The sequence below is a fragment of the Aulonocara sp. 'chitande type north' Nkhata Bay genome, linkage group LG13 (genome assembly GCF_057382095.1).
Source record: "Aulonocara sp. 'chitande type north' Nkhata Bay isolate Kocher_YH1m ecotype deep benthic linkage group LG13, A_spYH_male_GT1.1, whole genome shotgun sequence".
NCBI classification, from domain to species: domain Eukaryota; kingdom Metazoa; phylum Chordata; class Actinopteri; order Cichliformes; family Cichlidae; genus Aulonocara; species Aulonocara sp. 'chitande type north' Nkhata Bay.
Window position 1 is genome coordinate 1,901,118 of NC_141356.1, and position 16,435 is coordinate 1,917,552.

Here is a 16,435-nt window from a genome sequence, read left to right on the forward strand (position 1 = left end):
CCGTCTGGTAAACTAAAAGGAAATTAACTAGCACTTTATTCACTTTGACTGTGAGAGTCTGTGTTTTTTAAAATTTATCATTAAAAAGATCTTTTGGACAGAGACTAATAATGTCACTGATGATACGAAACGATAATGTCTCGGTTAAGCATAGATTGAATAATTCGCATTAATGTCACATAAGTGCACCTGAGATGGAATACAATAACATTTTTGCTGTTATTTGGTCATAAACCTTGCCTTGATTGTTCTACCATAAGAAAAAGCGTCTGCTGTCCTTAAAACAAGAATTCACTAAACCGCTGACACGCCCCTTAGGCTTGCTGTTAAGGGTTTGAGAGCTACTTTCTAAATACTGTGAATGTTGTCACAGGGCTGACTTCATCCTCTTTCATTCCAGAGCTCATAGCTTGTATACTTAATGTTGTTGTTATCATACCTTGTCTTGTCCTATTCTAAATTCCTTTTTTGTTTCAAAATAAACTAAAGAAAAAGTAGAGATAACCAAAGTTATAATTAAGTTAACTCTTTAAGCATAGATAAGTGAATGGCAAATTAGATTAAAATTAATATTACATTTGGATTGAAATCAAGCGGTGTCATGCCCGTAACAGGGACAGAACAATACGACAAAAGGCCTCCAGGGCGGGGTGTAGGGGAAAAGAGCAGCTGTTCTAGTGCTTGCCCACGTGCTGCATTCTTCAAGTAGCAGCCTTGTCAAAGGTTATAATCAATAATGCTTAACTGCTGTTTGTTCTTGGCTAACAGAACGAAGAGCAATGCAACAATCAGCTCTGTTGGCTTTATCGTTGCCATTCTTTTGGCATGCTTGGAACATTTTTGGTCACCAGTAACAAATAGCTTACATCACCTTATGATTCTGGTGGGTGTACCACTAGAACACTGGTACTGGTCACTGCTGGCACAATGTTCAAAGAAAACACTAAACACAAGACAGTTCAGCTGTTATTTATAATGAAGATTCTTTGCCTTTAATAAGAATTCAAGTGCCTTAATTCTCATGGCATAGTTACATTTAACCACAAAGTCTCTTACATGACATCATCTGTTTACATAATTCAACCAAGGCAGATATCTGGTCAATAAGCCAATTTCCTCTTGGCCAGCACGTTAAGGCATTAAAATGTAATGTAGACAAATATTTATCATTGTCTGAGACAAATCTTTCCACCTCTCTGGCAGGTCGTCCTTAGCTTATATAGTTCTCATGAGATCTCATACGTTTTTTTGGCTATTGAGAAATGTTTGTGATAATATTTGATTCTGCGGTCAGAGCTTCTATTCATCTGCATTTCTAATGGAGGGGCACCTCTCAGCAGCACTCTCCTAATTTAAATTCTGACTCTCTCAAGAACAAACTTTATCACCCTGAAGTTCTTCTCTGCTTACTCAGCGCATGTGACATAATTGTTATTATACTGGATTAAATTTTAAAAGAAAATCCACTCCTTGCTGCCACATTGTCTGTTAAGATTTCCAGTTTGCTAACGTACACATCCGCTCTACAGTCTTAAAGAGAACATCAGCTACTTGTAATGATATGATGATTTTATTTCATAGAGAACATGACAAAAACAGAAAAGCACCGAGTGACAACAGCTTGATTGTTGTAAAAACGTTCATCTAACTTACATACTTAAAAACCGTGTATGTAAATAACTTTTTTGGCTGCATACATACTGTGATGCTCAATTCAGATAAAAAAAAAACATTAGAACTCCGAGATGTCAGGTTAAGGAGTAAGCATGATATTACCTATATTACGTTAGTTCTTCCATAATAGAACTAGAAAGGAGTGTTGCATACCACTGTTTAAGGTTTCTTGTTTGCTAGAGTAACAAAAGTTGCCCCCATATCTGTATCAAAAACTCTAATGTCACCTTTAATCCCATTGTAAAGTTATAGCGAGTTACTGGATGTAGAAGCACTTTATGTGTATGGGAATTTTATACTAGATTGATAGTTGACCTCTGGAGTTCACACCTTAACCACACCTGTACACCTTAAGCACTTTATCTGCCTTGCATCCATGGCCAATTTAGAATCAATAGTTTACTTAACGTGCATGTCATTAGGCTGTGGGAGGATGGAGTTCAGAGGAGGCCAGAGGACTTGGAGGAAGCCCACTCAGTCACAGGGAAAACTCCACATCAGAGTGGCCCAGCTGGGCAAATTGGCCACATTTTGATAAATAAATTGCACCTGAAAAGGAGAAACTAGCTGTGACATATTTTGATAAAATCTTTGCCTCTTTGTGTCTATGTTGCACCATTAAGCAAGTGATCAGCCAGATCCAGCTGACATTATTGCCAGCAGTGTTGTCCCAGGTAGGGTAAGGAAAGAGAAGAGGTTGAATAGGCAGTAATAGAAAGATTGAAGTAGGAGGAGTGTTGGAGAAAGGGAGAAATCAGTTTGGGAGGAAACATCACACAGGCAGCCGGTAATAACTGATAACAGCAATGAAGTTGGAATTGAAGAGTCTGTATTACCGTCTGGGGAGCTGAAAGTCTGTTGAGGAGGAGGATTGCAGCAGGTACTGCAATGCATTTTTCTGCCGGGGGTGGCTTTCTGCTTTTTCCGTCTCACACTTCGTTTTCATGACAAGCCATTTCATTTTTATGCCTTTAGGGTGAGGCCATTTTTATAGTTTACTTACAGCTGGTTTTGCACATTTCTGGTCAATAACCACACATCAGGTAGTGTATATTTTACATTGCTACTAACCAGTTTCTAAAGCATGCCATCAGTTGCTTCCCTATGTTTCACTGATTTCCATTAATTTCATGGTACTTTAAAAACTTGTGATTTCTTACAGTGGTGAGGTTGGATCTTCACTCATGTCTTTTACACTGTTTTCAAGCCTGCCTGATGGATGTACAGTAGTTGGCGCATCATACTATTGTAATGTCTTACAGATGAGTGTGGATGGTTACAAAAAAATTGCAGACACCCAAATGTCTGAACCCGGCGTAAAAATGTCTTAAAACTTGCATTTTTCTTTAAAAAAAAATATATAAAAAATCAGCATGTGGCTGGTCTGTGACCATAGCAAATATTTTCCTGTTCAGTTTATCAGTATAACTGTCGTTTTGTAAATTACGATAACTATTCATCATAAATGAGAATAAAACAATAGAGTCTTCCTGTCTTCTTTCCCATAAGTCTACAACTGCTAGAAGCACTTTGATATTATATTTCTCCATGCTAACGCTAACACAGGTCACACAGAACTAACTAACACAGTGAAATTGAATGTAGATAGATTATTTATTTATATACACACACATACATGCATATATATATGTGTGTGTGTGTGTGTGTGTATATATATATATATATATATATATATATATATATACATATATATATATATATATATATATATACATATATATATATATATATATACATACATACATACATACATACATACATACAACAAATGGATGGACATAAATTATAAATTATTGGTATAGAATATTTTGTTCCATATCAGTCAGTCAGAGCAAGTTTTATCTGATTTCGTCATCAGATGCATTTATATGCCTTCATGGTTATAGAAGTTGTTAAAGATCTGCAAACAGTATTTTGCATGAATGTTAGCTTTCTAGCATGCTAATATAAAATGTGCCTCTTCTGTCACTCTATTAGCGTTGTCATAGTGAGCACCTTAGCATGCCAGCAGCCTCAACATGGTTCAGACGTCTTCGCTTTATTCTCTCCCTGTGTACAGAAACAGCTGGCCAGCCTTCTGATGGATCTCGGCTGCATCAGTTCAGCTGTACTCATTTATGAAAGGCTGGAGCTCTGGGAAGATGCAATTATCTGCTACGAGAGACTCGGCCAACACGGAAAGGTACACGCTGATCTTAACATTCCTGAACTTAACTGAATATTAAACCACTAATCTATGTAAATGAAGTCGTTTTAATGTTCATACAATTGTTCTTATTCCCTAAATCCTTCACTTAATCTAGACAACATTTCTAAGTTGTATTATTAGAAGAGGTTTTTCCAGCAGCTTGCTGTTTGAATAATCAAAATCATCTAAAAGCAATAGTGCTTAGTTTAACATTTTTTAACTATATTTTGAGTTGATATGAATTTGTTTTAATACTTCATGGTTTCTTTATTCACATAAATAGTGTAACACTTACTGTATGTAGGCAAGAGTAATGTAAAATCAAATTAAATGTTTCATTTTCTCTTAAACAGACCCTAGTTACTTTGGTAGAAATCATAAATGACACATATTTTTTAATCACAACCCCCACAGTCACTATCTGTTCTTTTCCTTCTATCTGGGGTTTTGTTGGATTAAATCATCTTTATTGAATTCTAGATTCTCTTATCTCGTGTAATAGAGAAACCTTTTCACATCTAGGAAAAACATTAAAGGTTTCCATGATATTTGAAGAATTTCCTGGCTATGGGATAGCTACAATATTTCTTATCTTATCAGGAAAAAAAGAGTCAGAAAAAGATTTTAATCCTATAATAAGACTGGAAAACTTTTGTCTATTCCAAGCTGTGGTTAACTCTCTGCAGATCTCTGTTCACAGCAGCACAGATGGTGTGATTTACATGTCAATTGTAGATTTCAAACTAAATGATTTGATGCTCATTTGGCAGATCGGTATTTTAAACTGGTTGTCAAGGCCAAATTAGAGGTTGTCAGTAATTAGTGATGAAGCGATCGGGGGGAAAAAGTCAAAAATCAGGATAACTGCACTTCTACTCATCTTTCCCTTGGTCATTATTCAAAATTGCAATGACTTTTTATTCATAGTTTCAACGCAGAAGACATATCCTTAATTACTTTACTTCAGCATATAAGAGTAACAGAAATATTGATATCTTACAGTGAAAATAGTATTAATGGATTCTGATTAATCTGAAGAACTGGATTTTGTGTATCTTCTTGGTCTTAATTTTGTTTTACTGATAACTTTGTCATAATCCTTCGGGAATGTAAACAGGAAGTATAATGTTGACTTTCACTACAACATGAGCCTCATTTGTTAGCTTGTTTACCTTTTGTTAGAACTCCCTTGGATTAGCCATCAGGATTACAGACTTCCAAGACTGGAGCATGTGATTTTTAATCCCTTGCCAAAAAATGTTCTTCTCATAGCATGATGCTAGGATTACGGTTCACTTCACTTCAATACCATTTTATTTAAATAGCACCAAATCACAACAGCAGTTGCCTCAAGTTGCTTTACATTGTAAGGTAAAAAAATTGTAAAGTATTTAATTTATCTGAACTTGTACTGCAGCTGCAAATGCTGACCGTGACTAACTTTGTATTGTTTTTAAACTAAAGGGGTAATGTCCCCTGTAGGCTCTGGATCTGTCAGAGATCTCCACTTACACATAGCCACAAACCACAAAGGGAGTCGCAGAGGAAAAGCTCTGATGCCTGAACATCACCATGTGGCTCCTAACCAAGTCCTATTACTTCATGTTCTTTTAAGGAGGGCGCATTCTCCACCCTCCAGCTGAACAAAGAGATTGTTATATTCATAAAAGCATTATCAGTCTGGGAGTATAACCAATTCATAGGCCAGCACTCACCAAGGACATTCTTACCTGCCTGTCAAGAGTACAACACAATTCTTGCTGTGATTGTGCTGCGAGAAGTGATCTCGGCGTTTAGATTTAGGTTTGAGTTTAATTCCAAAGACATCCAGTGAGGACCGTGTTTAGAAATAATTCAGTCATTCACTCAGTCATAACATTACTAAGTTTTGATCACTATTGCATCAGATAGTTTTAACTCCGATGATTTTAGTCAGCCATGCAGAAGTGTGGACAGAGACCCAGTACAACTACAGAGACGGTTAAAAGCAGATGTCAGCACGTATGCTGTCTGCAGCTGTGTGTACACTACTAATATTCCTCTTATCTCTTATATGCATGCACAGAGAAGCATTAGTGCAAAACTAGCAACATATTTATGTATGCATTATATATGCATACATGTATAATGTATATATGACACTAATAAGCAAAGCCAAAACAAACATGGCACTGATTTAGTGCTGGTAAACACATTTGCAGCAGAAACACCAGATGACAAATGTTTTCTTTTCAGTTTAATATGATGGATGGACTACTTAACAGACCTAGCAGACACAGGCCCCATGACTGCTCGGGTAACGTTTCTTGTTGGAAAGTCAATGACATTACTGCAAAAAGATGCAAAATGACGGAAAAATTCAAAACAATCACAAACAGATGCAAAATGAGCACACAGGGATACAAAATGGCAACAAATACAAAAAAGTAATTACAGGGAGACACAAAACAATAAACAAAGAGCTAAAAACAAACAGTTAACACAGATGCAAAATGACAACAACAGGAACAATCACCACAGTGAAATGCAAAAAGATCAGAGAGAAACGGAATGAAACACAAAAAGATGCAAAATCACAGCAAAAAGTGGAAGAACTGGGGGAAATTGAGAGGCCAAATGCTGTTTTCTCCATACTGATTTAGACTGTTCATAAGGCAAAAACCTAGAAAGATGAAATTAAATTCCTACTGGGTCTAGGTAACGGATCAAACACTAGATTGCGCCAATTATGTGTTTAACATACCCAGTACTCAAATCCAACTCGGTTATGAAATGCAGATGTGCATAAATGATGTGTGTGGATGTTGAGCACTGACCTGAACATTTAACCTGTCTGTTTGTGAAGAGCTCTCAGCAGGACTCTAACAGCCTGTCAGCTCTTTGTTTGTCAGTTACAGTGTCTATTGTGTCTGATTTGATTAGTCAGGTTGCTTTTTGCTAATAAAAAGTGCAGTGCCCTTCTCTAGTCTTAAACCATGTGCTGTGGTAATTCCAGCCAATAGTCTGTGTTATGTACTCACTGAGATCCAAAATAACAAGGCCGATCCACTTGTCTGGAGTGGTTGGGATTCTGTCCAGCACTGCTTCTCCGTTATCCCCTACACTCCCTTTTTGCTCTGTCATAATGACATTGTTTCATGACGTAATGTAATGTCGGACATAAATAATGAAAGAGACTGCTGTGTTCAGCATGGCTCACAGCTCGTCTCTGTTTAACTAAATGTTTGCATTGCATTTGCCCAGCTGCAGTAGAAGTTGCAGGCTGAACACTTGGATGTTTAGTGGTTACGTTACATCTTCATTGCTGTTAAAATGTCACTTTGTTTTGTTCTTTGTTTTTTTTTTCTTACTAGCAAGCATGTGGAAACCATCCCATTAGTTTCTAAACTCCACATTTTTCCTAAATATTAACAGATAAAACAGTATTTCAGCCACTGGCATGTTGTTTTTTCTGAGCCTAAAATGACCATATTTGGAAAAGAGGGTGAAGTGCTATGCTCTTAACTAATGACTGTATTCTGCAGTCTGCAGGGAGATACCTGCTAATTATGCCAACTAATAAACAAGTAGAAATCCAGTCATCAGAAATGAAGCACAGATGTCAAGAATTGACAATTTATTTATGAGATATTTCCATTAAATTACTTTAAAAACACCAACAGCAAAAACGGGTTCAAAAGATCTATATTAAAAACTGAGACTTCAGTCTGGATGTCTTGGTACTGATGTTTCACAAGTTGGACTTCTCTCCTCCATAGATCCCAGTAGGTCCCAGTCTTTTTAACAACATTTGTTTTCATAGAAAAGCAGTTAGCACAGGAATAGCAATTACCCTTGGTATACTGCATTTCACAGTGTCTTCTTGCTCAGCCACCATCCTTCAAGTCCACGTGATTGATCTGCACTTCTGGGGGTACTTTTCAGAATAAATTTGTTCAACCTTAAAACTAAAATGACCTGAAGTTATCCTCATAATGTTTTATGCACTGTTGAATTTTCTCAGAAAACAGTATGACTACAGTCATTATCAGCCTCACGCATTAATATGTAATATGCAAATACTAAATTAATCTGAGACGCACCCGCTCGAGTCTGGGAGCGACATTTAACTTCAGACAGATCAGATGAATTTGTTTTCCATGTTTGAGTTATAGTTTAGATTAAAATTCAAAGTAATGGTCTTAATAGGTGTGTGTGTCTGTGTTACCGTATTATCTTTAATTAGGGAATGTTGCATGGGGTACAACCTGCTCAGCGTTGTGTAGTTTAGATAAGTATGATGGGGTTTCTCGTTCCTAATCAGGCTGGGCTGTTGGCCCAGCATCAGCCCCATGACAGCAAAGGAATGCAGTGAACCTAAGGCTCTGTCAAACCTCAGAGGCCCTCGGCTCGCTAGCAGTGGTTAGATTGGCACTCTTCACAACCTAAATCAAGACAGAGGGATTTGGAAAGAGAAAACAATCTCATTATTCCACCCTCACAAGTGCGTGAGCTGCAATCCAAAACATGTAGTGGCAAGACAAAGTGCACCGAGTGCAAATGTCCACAGGTAATTTGACAGCTACTATACTTGTAACATAATCCCTATGTTAATTTTGTTTTTCTGTCAGACTTCATTCCTAGATCTCAGCCTGTGTTTTGATACTTTTGTTTTGGTTTGGGGTTTTTTTTTGCTTCTCGTAGTGTTAAACTATGTCCTGCCTATGAGTAGATGGGTAGGATAAGGTATTCATATCTCCTGAGGAGAGGTGAAGAGGAGATCTTTTAATAGAGCTCTTACAAGTCATTAAAAAGTCTTAGAAAATGTGAAATGACAATTTTTCAAAAGGTCCTCAGAATATCTGAAATTTGCCATCAATTGATGGTAGGTGTTAAATTTGCAGCGTAAAGAAATATAATCAATCTGATTATCATTAAGTTTTACTAAGTGTTGCAGTTTTATGTCACTTGGTTATTATTCTTCCCCTGCACTTAACTAGGCAGGTAGATAACAATCGTCACACGAATAAAAACCACACCGTTGTTCTTTTGTGGTCGTTTATGTCCAGTTGGATACATAGCATGGATTTTGATGAAAGAATAAATTGTAAAACTGTAAATAAGACACAAAATATCATGTGTGATCTGATATGCGTAAACATTCTTTTACAATTAGAAAATGCTGTGACCTTTAAGCATCATAGGCTATACTTCCTTACCATATAAATTGAAGCACAACGAAATAAGCTAATGGCTAATTAGCGTCTAGGCTAATGTCTGATACAGCACATCTTTAGGTGAACTCACTTGTACAAACTATTACAAGCAACTCACGGCAGCTAGTGCCAAACACACAATAGTAAAATACAACATTACTGCCAACTAACAGACTGTGTTGGCTTAAAAGGTAGCAAAGGCAGGCAGGAAGTAGCAAGAGGTGCTATTCCGGTAGGATGTCAACTAAAATGGACAGTGTAAAAATGCCCCTAAAACAAATAAAGACACTATGAACCTATTTAACACCACATGATATCTAGGGCGACTCTTGGGGATCATTCACATGTATTTGAGACATGCTTATGTACTACATGTAAAACACTCACAAGCCTAGTCTGAGCTGGTGAGATGTGTGTCAGCTGCCTCTGACCTATCCTCATATAAAATGCCAAATATTTGTTTTGCTTTTTGGTGCTCCAAGAAATCACGACAAGGGTTTTATAAGGTAGAACATATTTTGCTGTTACATGCATGATTAATATGATATATCACAAAAGTTCATCTTTGTTTTAGGCTGGCCATCCTGACATTAAATTAAGCTATTAATGGTTGACCTGATTAGTTAACTTATGTAAGCAAGTACCTATATTGAAAAGAAAAATGCACTGTTTCTAAGATTGTATTAAATTGTAGATGAAGTTGGAGGCATTCAAAAAGGTCGACGCTGAGGTATATTCCGTATGTCCTAACATCTAACACAGGTAGATATTAGTGTTCATGTTGCTATGTTTGGAAATGAAATCAGTTAAATTCCACCTAAAATCCAACAAACATGGGAGCTGAATGCAGTTTCACATGTCTCATCTGAACTCACCTTTGTTCTTCTCTGTTTGTGCTCAGGCCGAGGAGATTGTGTGCAGGGAGCTGGAGAAGAAGGAGACACCTAGTCTGTACTGTCTACTAGGAGACATCTTGAGGGAGCATCAGTATTACGACCGTGCATGGGAGCTGTCAGGTCAGCGCAGCGCCAGAGCTATGCGCTCCAAAGCCCTGCTACACCTCCGCCACAAGGAGTTCCAGCAGTGCGTCAACTGCTTTGAGCAGTCGCTCAAAATCAACAGCATGCAGGTACAAGCAAATCATCATTCTCTCACATTTGTCTATAAAGTTTAATAATAATTTACTCTTTTAAACTTTTTTCATGTTCAGCAGTGCACAAGAATGAATTATTTTCTCAACTGTACTAAAAGTTGAGTGTGCCAGTGATCACTATTACATGTGTAAGAATGGGTCAGACCTACAGGTGGTTAAAATGCTGGGCCCGTTCTGTAGTCTCTACACTGGTCCCTGTTCACCTTTCAGTGTTTTCCACAGATTTAGTTTGGCTGAGGTGTAAATTCAGTGAGTCTAGAATCCTGCAGATGAATTTCAACTCCACCATCCTGGACTGTGGTTGGTGACTGTATTCCTGTTAAGGAGGCTGTTAGAGTGCAATGCAACTGGTGACATAACAGAAGTTTTGTACTAGTTGCAGTCCAACTCAGTAAAGTATGTCTAACTGCTAGCACAAGATCTTCTTTGTGAAAGCACCTGAAGGATGTCAAAGAACACTACAACCTAGTGATCCAGCTGGTGGAGAAACACTGTCTGAAACCTTTGAGCAGTGGAACTGGATAATAGACATGTACAAGGTCACCATTATACAGCCATGCGTTACCTAGTTAGAGCAAGCATGGCACGAGCCACAGGCACAGCAACCAGATTTAGTCATGAATTTAATTTGTTCAAAATGTAGTTACATGTTCAGATTTTTAGACATCAGGTACAAGATACAAGACAATTAAACCCATCAGTGTAATCAGTGTAAGTGGGATCACTGATATTTAATTAAAACACCTCTATGCATAAGTACATATTAACAGAGCAGCTGGGATAGATTCTCAGCCTGGTCAGGATTTTAATCTTTCTTTGCTTTGTTAACACACACTTTCATTTCAGGGAAATATCTGTGCCTTAATTTAACACTTCAATACAAACCTTTTTTTGTGTGTGTGTGTGTGTGTGTGTGTGTGTGTGTGCGTGTGCGTGTGCGTGCACAGCTCGGTGTGTGGTTTTCTCTTGGTTGTGCCTACTTTGCCCTGGAGGGCTATGAGGGAGCTGCTAAGGCTTTCCAGAGGTGTGTGGGACTGGAGCCAGACGTGAGTACCTACACACACAGTCTTTCTTTTTAGGGACACTCTTTGACATAATGTCTTTTCTCCAAGTCCATCCTTAGTTTTAAAGGCCAAGTAATGTGGGTTTGCTTGAGGCTGCTAGTGCATGGAGATTTCTTTAACACAAATAAATCATGCAGTTTATTCCAGTAATGTCCAAAGCATCAACTACAGCTTTATGCTGCATCTTTCACTTTTGGGAACTGGACAAAGTCACAGGGAGGCAAATCTGACAGGTGGTTCATAGAGTTGTGTTGGTGTGGGCGACACCACAGGTTGGCATGTACCACTGTACAGTGGACATTGCCACTGTAACAGCACCTATTTGTTTTGAGCTCCACATTTTGAAACCTCAGCAGCCTTAGTGTTTTGTCCTAATGCTGGTAAGCTTGCAGGACTGACAGACTAATAAAATACTCAAATTTCACTTCTTGGATGGTTGTACCAAGCAGAGGGCCATATTAAATTACATATTACATAACATTATTTTAGTGACAGACATGGAGATGTCAAGTACAGTGAGTAGAACAAGTAGATGTGAAGCTAGTAGACAACAATCAACTACTGTTGCATGTGTATAGATGTCAAAGGAACTACATGGCTCACTTTACGCCTTGCGTAATGGAAAAAGGGCACCCTGCAGACAACTGTTACGAAGGGGAGATTTTCTGTAGACCACTGGAAAAAATGTTTTAAACAGGATGTAAACATGCTTTTTAATGAAGTGAAGTTTGTGGGAGTCTCTAGACAGCCTGAAGTGCTAACTGAGCTAACGCAGTTTGTGGCAGTTGTGATTATTTTTCAGTCTCGGAGGTTGTTTCTGCTTGGTCCTCCCAAAGTGAACGTTTCAATAAATTTATGTTCATAGCACACAGTTAGTGCACAGCAAATATATAGACGCTAGCCGTCTCTCATTTCAACTCATTTGGTGAGGGTTTAATAGTCACTCCAGCTTTTCTTTATGTGCATAAACCTGAAAATTGTGTCTTGTAGGATTTTTTTGTTATTCTTTACTTCCTTTTCCCCACTGTCTTCTTTCCCTCACTGACCTGTGTCTCGCCCAACCCCCTACCCCACCTTCACCCAGAATGCAGAAGCATGGAACAACCTTTCTACAGCTTACATTCGCCTCCAAATGAAGTGAGTATGAGTGTAGTGCATATTGGAAACTTGTTGGTGTAAGAACGTGTGTGCCAGGTAATAGAATGGGTTGACTTTTGTCCAATAGGATTTCTGCCGTAAGCAGCAAAGTGTTTGAAACCATCCACACCCAGCAGACTGGAAAACGCTCCAGTAGTCTTTCAAAATAACTTGGGCAGGATAAATGTGCCCAAAGGTGATGATGACAGAAAGGTCAGAGGTCAACTGCATCTAAGTTTGTCCATATCTCTCTAAATTGCTATTGCTGGTATTTAGTTTCTAAAACAGAATGACATACACCTCCATGTAGTGGATTTTACCTCCCACCTTAGTTATCTCTTCAGATTTCTAAACTACAGTCTCTGGGAGCATTCCTAAGGTTCTTCCTTATGCTTCTTATTTTACACTAGTCTTCTTTCAATATGACGCTGGATGTCCACCTTATTGAAACTACAATGTGCAGACTGACTACAAAACGTGCTCAACGTACTCTACTGGTCAAAAGTTTTAGAACACACCCCATTTTTCCATTTTTTTTTATTGAAAATTATGCAGTTTGATGCCTCATTCCACTCTGAAAAGAAAGCACAATACAAATAATCAATTGGAATTATCAAAGAAATCATGGAATCAAAATGTATCTTAAACTTCTCAAAGTAGCCACCTTTGGCAGATATAACAGCTGAACACACCCGGGCATTCTTTCTACAATAGAAATCAAATATTGTTCAGAAAGTTCTTCTCATATCCGTTTCCAGTTTCTATAAATGTGTGACACTTGTAGGTTGCTTTGCTATCACTCTTCTGTCCAGTTCATCCCAAACCAGCTCAATGGGGTTTGAGTCTGGAGACTGTGCTGGCCACTCCATGTTTTCAAGCTTACCATCTTGTTCTTCTGAGGTAGTTCTGGCACAGCTTGGATGTACGTTTTGGGTCATTATCTTGCTGTAGGATGAACCCCTGACCAGCTAGGCAGATCAGAGGGTTTTGCATGGTGCTGCAGAATGCTGTGGTAGAACAACACACTTCCTCCTCCATGTTTGACAGTTGATGCCACACAGTATGGAGCCATCCCTTCGCCTACAGAGATCCTGCGTGAAGAACCGAAGATTTCAAATTTTGATTCATCAGTGCATAATACCTTCTCCAGACTTCAGTAGTCCTATGGCGGTGTTCCATGGCCCAGCCAAGCCTCTTTGTCTTATTCTGACAAAGAGACAAACCTGCAGCTCAAAGTCTTCTCTTCACAGTTGAAACTGAGACTAAGCTGTACTTGAAGCCATTGTCCTGTGAACTCTCAGAAACGTGTCCTCAGATTCATTTGTGGCGTTGGGTCTGCCAGACCTCTTCCTGTCAGAGTTTCTGAGTCCCTTTTGATGGTGAAGGAAACTGTGCTCACTGACATCTTGACTTTATTTGTGATTTCTCTGTAGGAACGGACTGCATTTTTAAGTGTCATGATGGTCTGTCTCTCTTCCATTGTTAATTACCTTTCTCTCAACATTTTTGTAGCAACACACTACTTTCTGTAGTCAATACTGTTCAACTGATGCTCACGAGGCTATGGCACCACAGTGTGTTCCAACACTGCTTTTATGCAGACAGAGGGGGCTGTAAGTAATCCAGAAAAGTTGGAACACCTATAGGAATTAGTAGCCTTTGTAAAGACAAAAAGGCAGATGCTGTGTAGATTAAAGTAATGTTACTGTCAATATGAGAAATGGTCTGTCAAATTCTATTAACAGGTCGGGGTTCGAATCCAGAACATGGTCCAGTTATTGTGACCTAGGTTCTATTATAGCCACAAGTCATTACATTTTGATAGTGAGCCATATTTATTAGAACTCAAAGTCAATCATAACGAAAGCAAATGGTAGATAAGACTCAGGGGAATGAGGCAAAAATGACAAATGAATGACCAGAAAGACAAAATGTCTTCAGACTGATGCTGACACTGCACTCTGTTGCCCACTGAGGTGGAAAACTTGGAAAATCTCCACATGTCCATGGATGAGAATAATGCCAGTCAGGGTTTCTGCTACTGGGTTTCAGAACATTTTTGAGAATATGATCTGACACCTGATGCTTACGAAGCTTACGAGTGCCAATCACAGGGAAACGGATAAAGGAAATGCTATGCATTTGTTCCGGTAAGGTTAGCATAAAGTTATGCATTAGACTCTGCCAGGCTCATGACAGGACAACACACTGAGTCACACTGTACAAAGAAATAAAAATTCAAAATGAATACAGTTTTGTCAGCTTAAAAAAATCAGCGATTTAACTGGAAAGTTTTTTAATGTTAAGACCAGTCTTACGAATGGACTTGAACCTTCCCAACTTAAGCATTGTAACATGAATGCACATATGGGTAAAGCTTTTAATTAATTTAACCAACATGCATGTCATTGGGCTTGAATGGAAGGTCAATTAGTGGTCAAACAGTACAGATTAGATGCTGAGTTGTGGTGCAACACAAACTGAAAGTGCAGAGATGGCGCTTCAGTAAGTTCAGAGAGATATTTCAGACAGTAGTTCATTTTAATTTTAGTTTTATTTATACAGCAACAAACCAAAGCAACCATTGCCTCAAGACCCCTTATATTGTAAGGTAGAGACCCTATATAACAGCGGTTCCCAACCTTTTTTGCGCCACGGACTGGTTTATGTCCGACAATATTTTCACAGACCGGCCTTTAAGGTGTCGTGGATAAATACAACAAAATAAAACCAGTACCGGTACCAAAAAACAAGAAAATATATTCATAACACACGTGAAAAGAACCAGGAGAAACCAAGTTATCGATAAAAACGATAAAAATAAAGATTAAAAAACGATAAAAACCCCAAAAAACATAAATTTCACACCCGAGCCTCACCTCTCGCAGCCTGGTACTAAACGACTCACAGACCGGTACCAGTCCGTGGCCCGAGGGTTGGGGACCGCTGCTATATAATACAGACAAAACCCCAACAGTTACACAAACCTCTTTGAGCAAGCACCTGGCAACAGTGGTAAGGAAAAAATCCCTTTCAACAGGAAGAAACCTCTGGCAGATCAGGGAGGGGCGGCCATCTGCAGATGTTATGAGAGACACAACAAAAGAACACACTGTGGACAGCAGTGAAAAGCCTTCTCTTGACATTAAAAAGCTACTGGATGTATTAAAGAGGGTCATTTCTGTGGCTGATAGTTTGGGACAAGAGTGTTTTTGCAGCCTTGTGGCATAAAGAGTTTCCCTTTCAGGAAAAGAGTATTTAAATGAATCAGTTGTACTGAATTTACTGCATATTGCATAAAATCTGTGAACAAAAGTCACGTCTTATGCCTGTTGTAGTTGTGATAGTTACTGCTAGGAGTGTTGGTTTTTAGTAGAGGGAGATGTTTTCTGAATAAGTGTGCAGTCTGCACTTGGTGTGCTTTGCAGCTCAAAAGTTTGTATCGCCAAAACTTGCTCTGTCCTAAAGCTCTTCACTTAGTCATCATGCTGAGGTTTTAGGGGGAAACCCTAATTATTGCTTCTCAATATACTGAGACTTTCATGAAACAGAGCAGAAGTTAACTGTTTTTGTTGTCAGCAGTAACTGCTTTAAAACGGAGGCTGTTGTTCATCTGTAGTTAGTGTAGACAGTCCTCAGCTGGTGTCAGTATCTGCTTACTGTGGAGGACTGCGTGCGAACTGTGAGCTTCTTTTTGATCTAGCTTCATCGTTAAATCTGTGTGGGGGGGAAACAGCTTAGTGGAATGGAATTTATTAATATTCAACCATTGTCTTTCTTCCCTAATGTCTATAAAAGGAATTTAGACCAAAGTAATTCTGAATTGAACTGTATGACAAACTTGCCATTACAGATGAGTGAAGTCGCTCTCATTCAGGGTGTCCCATGCTGTCATTTAGTCATTCAGAAGTAAATCCAGTGCATTCTTAAGCTTTGCTGTAAAATAGTATCTCGCCTGTCCCAGTTTACAGTCATCTCTGCCTGCCTGCTGAGACAGTCTTCA

At 38.6% G+C, this 16,435-nt stretch overlaps 1 protein-coding gene across 1 annotated transcript in view; it reads left to right on the forward strand.

The window, feature by feature from the left end:
• Positions 1-16,435, forward strand: part of ttc27 (tetratricopeptide repeat domain 27) — an 84,257-nt gene that overhangs the window by 49,735 nt on the left and 18,087 nt on the right. Inside the window, exons 12-15 of the mRNA XM_086258226.1 lie at positions 3,755-3,877; positions 9,980-10,207; positions 11,179-11,277; positions 12,380-12,432. Of these exons, the coding sequence (XP_086114352.1) occupies positions 3,755-3,877; positions 9,980-10,207; positions 11,179-11,277; positions 12,380-12,432 (503 nt within the window). The remainder of the gene's footprint in view (positions 1-3,754; positions 3,878-9,979; positions 10,208-11,178; positions 11,278-12,379; positions 12,433-16,435) is intronic.